We start from the raw sequence: 3,578 nt of genomic DNA, 5'->3' as shown, positions 1-3,578 counted from the left end.
AAAACAAGGCTTGTATTAGAAGAAGTGTTTTTCTAATATAGTCTTTTGTTTACTCAGTAAAATTGAGTACTTTAGTCTTCGAGATGTTTTTTTAGTTTGCGGTCCCACAACCAATTCAGGACTATAAAACCAATGAAAAACATCTCTTTACTATATAGGTTGTTGTTAGGTGATATCAAGTCTACTACAACTCGTAATGACCCTGTGAACAGATCTGAATCCTGTCCTATCCTGTGCCAACCTCACCATCTCTGGTACACTTGATCTCATTGCTGCAGTCACCATGTTAAACCATCTTGATTTAAGTCTTTCTTTTGCTGACCCCTCCACCCTTCTAAGTATGATATCCCTTTGTAAGCATTTGCTAACAACATGTCCAAAGAATGTGAGATGAAGCTTTGCCATCCTTGTCTCCAAATTTGTCCCCATGCTGGAGAGTGACCTAAAAGTTGATTATGACTTGATGGCAGCTTGTGTCTATATGGGGTGTGTGTGTGTGTGTATGTGTGTGTGAGAGAGAGAGAGAGAGAGAGCGAGCCATACTAGTTCAGTGCTTAACTGTTTGCATGAGGCAGCATGGAAATAATCAAGTCTGTCTCTGTCGCCTTGTGCTACCCTTGTTCTTTAAAAACCTGGTTCAAAATGATGCCTTATAACAAGGAAAATCAGGCAAATGTGGATCAATAAGTGCGAAACTGTATTTCCAAACATCTTCCAAGAGTTTAGCACTCTGTGGTATACCACTGCTGATTTTCTCACCCCTAGCCACACACTGTCCTTGATCTTCTGCAGAAAGCATCTCAAGTCCTCCTCAATTTTAGCAAACACGGTTGTGTCATCTGCTTAGCACAGTTTGTTGATAAGTCTTCCTCCAATCTTGATGCCACATTCTTCTTCATAAAATCTAGCTTCTTGAGTAATTTGCTCCACATACAGATTTAATAGGTATAGAGAAAGGTTACAGCCCTGATGCAAACCTTTCTCAATTTTAAATCATGCTGTGCTGCTTTGCTCTGTTCAGACATCAGCTTCTTGGTCTAGGTGTAGATTTTAAATAAGCATAACACAATGTTCGGTAATTCCCATTCTTCTTAATATGAGCCAAGGTTTATTATAATTCACACTGTCAAATCCCTTTGCACAGTCACTAAAACACATAATAACATTTTTCTAGGGCCAGACTCAGTTACCCTGCCTCCAGGTTCAGAACCCTGTGGGATTGTCCCCATCATCATCATCTATATCCATAAACACCCCCCCCCAATTCCTGTGAGGTCAAACATGACCCCTTCCTCACATCTATTTCCACTAATATCAACACTCACCTTGTTTCTCTACTAAGTCCAAAATCCATTGTAATAGCTATGCAGACCTCACAGAAACAGAGTAATGATTATGGGGTTTATTAGGGAAGTCAATAGGTTACAATTCAGGTTGGTGACAGGATACAATTTCTCAGTCAGTACAGCTTCTGAAGTATGCTAGCAGACCCTTCAGTCTTCAACTTTCTGCCTTTAGGCCAATGTTATAAAGTTCTTTTAGTTAGATTGTTTCTTCCCTTAGTCATCCATTAAGCTTGGATGAAGGCTCCTAGTTCTGGCTCCTTGGACAGCAGTCCCAGGTCAACTCTGTCTCAGGTGATTTCTAGTTCTCTGCTGAGGCTCCTATTGCTGGTCTCCTATAGGCCTAGATTTCACTGGCACATGAATCTCGGACCCCAAGGGATGTGGTCTGCAATCTCTGCTTCTTTCTGGTAGTGAGATTTCCAAATTTCTGTCACTGAACCTGCTGAATTTAAACCTAGCAGAACAGTAAAACTAGCCAGTCTCCTTGTGGTTAAGCTAACACATCTATTTGTATGTTCCCATCCATCCAAGTAACAAACTCAAGGAAAATGGCCTAGGAAAGGCATTTTTAACAATCAACCCACTACACTATATAGGCTTTTGAGGGTCATGGAACAGAGAACACCAACCCATTTACTTAGGGATGAGAGGAAGGATGCCACAATAACAGAAATGACCCTGTCAGAAAGTCAGGAGTTCTAGTGCTGACTTAGCCACTGACTACTTAGAATATCACTGAACTGTCTTTGAATTTCACTCCTTTTTCCTGAAGTGTGAGACATTTGGAGTCAGTGCTCAACAAGACGGGTTTTTTGTGTTTTAACTTGTGCCTCATTTTGAAGACTCTTGGACAAGCTTCTTTGTCCCCAAAATAAGAGGAAATTTTGCCTGTAACAATATGCAATACATATTTATATAAGACATTTATATTCATTTATAATTTTTCTGCCTCAACAATGAATTTCACACATAAAACTTAGTAAAGATTTATAATGAGGGTTGATTTTATTATGGGAGAGGTCTTCTAGTAACTCTATTTCAATTATACCCTTTATTAAATCTATATCTAGATGCAGGCTTGGACCTCTTTCAAGGGGACATTCTTCTGAGGGTAAGTGTCTGACATGAGAGTGCTTGTCAAAGATTTAGCGGGTCATTAGAGCACGAGCCTCTGCTCCTTGTTCATTCTTACATGGGTGCTGTGAAGAGAAGGATTCTAATCTGCAATTCTGTACCTACAAGGATTTCCTCTTAATCTGATGATGACAGGTGAAAAAGTTAGCATATGACACCAGAATCTATAATTAGGAAATTACTGGAATATTCATTTTTCCTAATAATTTGAAAAGTGTGAGAGAAGGAACCTAACTGAATTTTTGGAGTGGTGATTTCAGTTTTTGAGAACTGCAGGCTTCATTCATTTCCTTTTTGGTAATTTCTTTGACTTTGCCAAATGGTCTATGATGAAGCATACTCCAAAGAAAATAGTACAATGCTTTAAGATTTGTGGAACAGTTGAACCAAGGAGGAGGAGAACTTGACAACTAGCCTTCCCACTCATCTCTGCCTTTGTTTTCACAGAACTCCAGAAATGGCCTGAGAGATCCGACCACCAGATGGAAATTCCCCATTCCTTACATTCTGGCTGATAATCTGGGTAATATTAATCATTCTTAATTAAGAGATAATAGCTAAGCTTTTCTCATTTCTTCCAATTTTTGTTCTTTGCTTCCGACTAAAAATAGTCATCAATTTGTAAGAAGGTTCTCGAACCCAGGTGATTCATCTCATCAAGAAATTGTGACATCATATTGAAACTAATTTTTCTGGCATCAAATATGTATTTTTTTAAATACATGGCATATTAAATGTTAAAACAGGCAGAAAAATGATAGAACAAAACCACAATGAAATAAAATTGGCATCAAAGCAATACAAATTTTTTATATTAAATAATGTTGTTATTATATGCCGTTGAGTCGCTTGCAACTCATAGTGACCCGATGTACAACAGCCCTAAACCCTGCTCTATCCTGTGCCAATCGCACTGTCTCCAACACACCCATCCTGATTACCCCAGTCACTGAATCAATCCACCTCATAGAGGACCTTCTTCTCCTGCGCTGTCCCTCCACCCTCCCAAGCATGACGTCTTCCTCCAAGGACTGGTCCCTCCTTACAACATGTCCAAAGTATATCAGACGAAGCCTCAGAATCCTTGCCTCCAAGGAG

The 3,578-nt window shown here is 39.4% G+C and overlaps 1 protein-coding gene across 1 annotated transcript in view; it reads left to right on the top strand.

Annotated features, from left to right (window-relative positions):
- Nucleotides 1-1,068: 1,068 nt before the first annotated feature.
- The window catches only part of MEP1A (meprin A, alpha (PABA peptide hydrolase)), a 40,203-nt gene continuing 37,693 nt past the window's right edge, over nucleotides 1,069-3,578 (top strand). The window contains exons 1-3 of the mRNA XM_006882127.1: nucleotides 1,069-1,075; nucleotides 2,417-2,457; nucleotides 2,928-3,003. Coding sequence (XP_006882189.1) covers nucleotides 1,069-1,075; nucleotides 2,417-2,457; nucleotides 2,928-3,003 — 124 coding nt within the window. The remainder of the gene's footprint in view (nucleotides 1,076-2,416; nucleotides 2,458-2,927; nucleotides 3,004-3,578) is intronic.

The sequence above is a fragment of the Elephantulus edwardii genome, unplaced genomic scaffold (assembly GCF_000299155.1).
Source record: "Elephantulus edwardii isolate Elephantulus edwardi_28Jun2011 unplaced genomic scaffold, EleEdw1.0 scaffold00017, whole genome shotgun sequence".
In the NCBI taxonomy this organism is placed as follows: Eukaryota; Metazoa; Chordata; class Mammalia; order Macroscelidea; family Macroscelididae; genus Elephantulus; species Elephantulus edwardii.
Note: the sequence above shows the minus strand (reverse complement) of the source record. Positions and strands in the feature narration are given on the sequence as shown.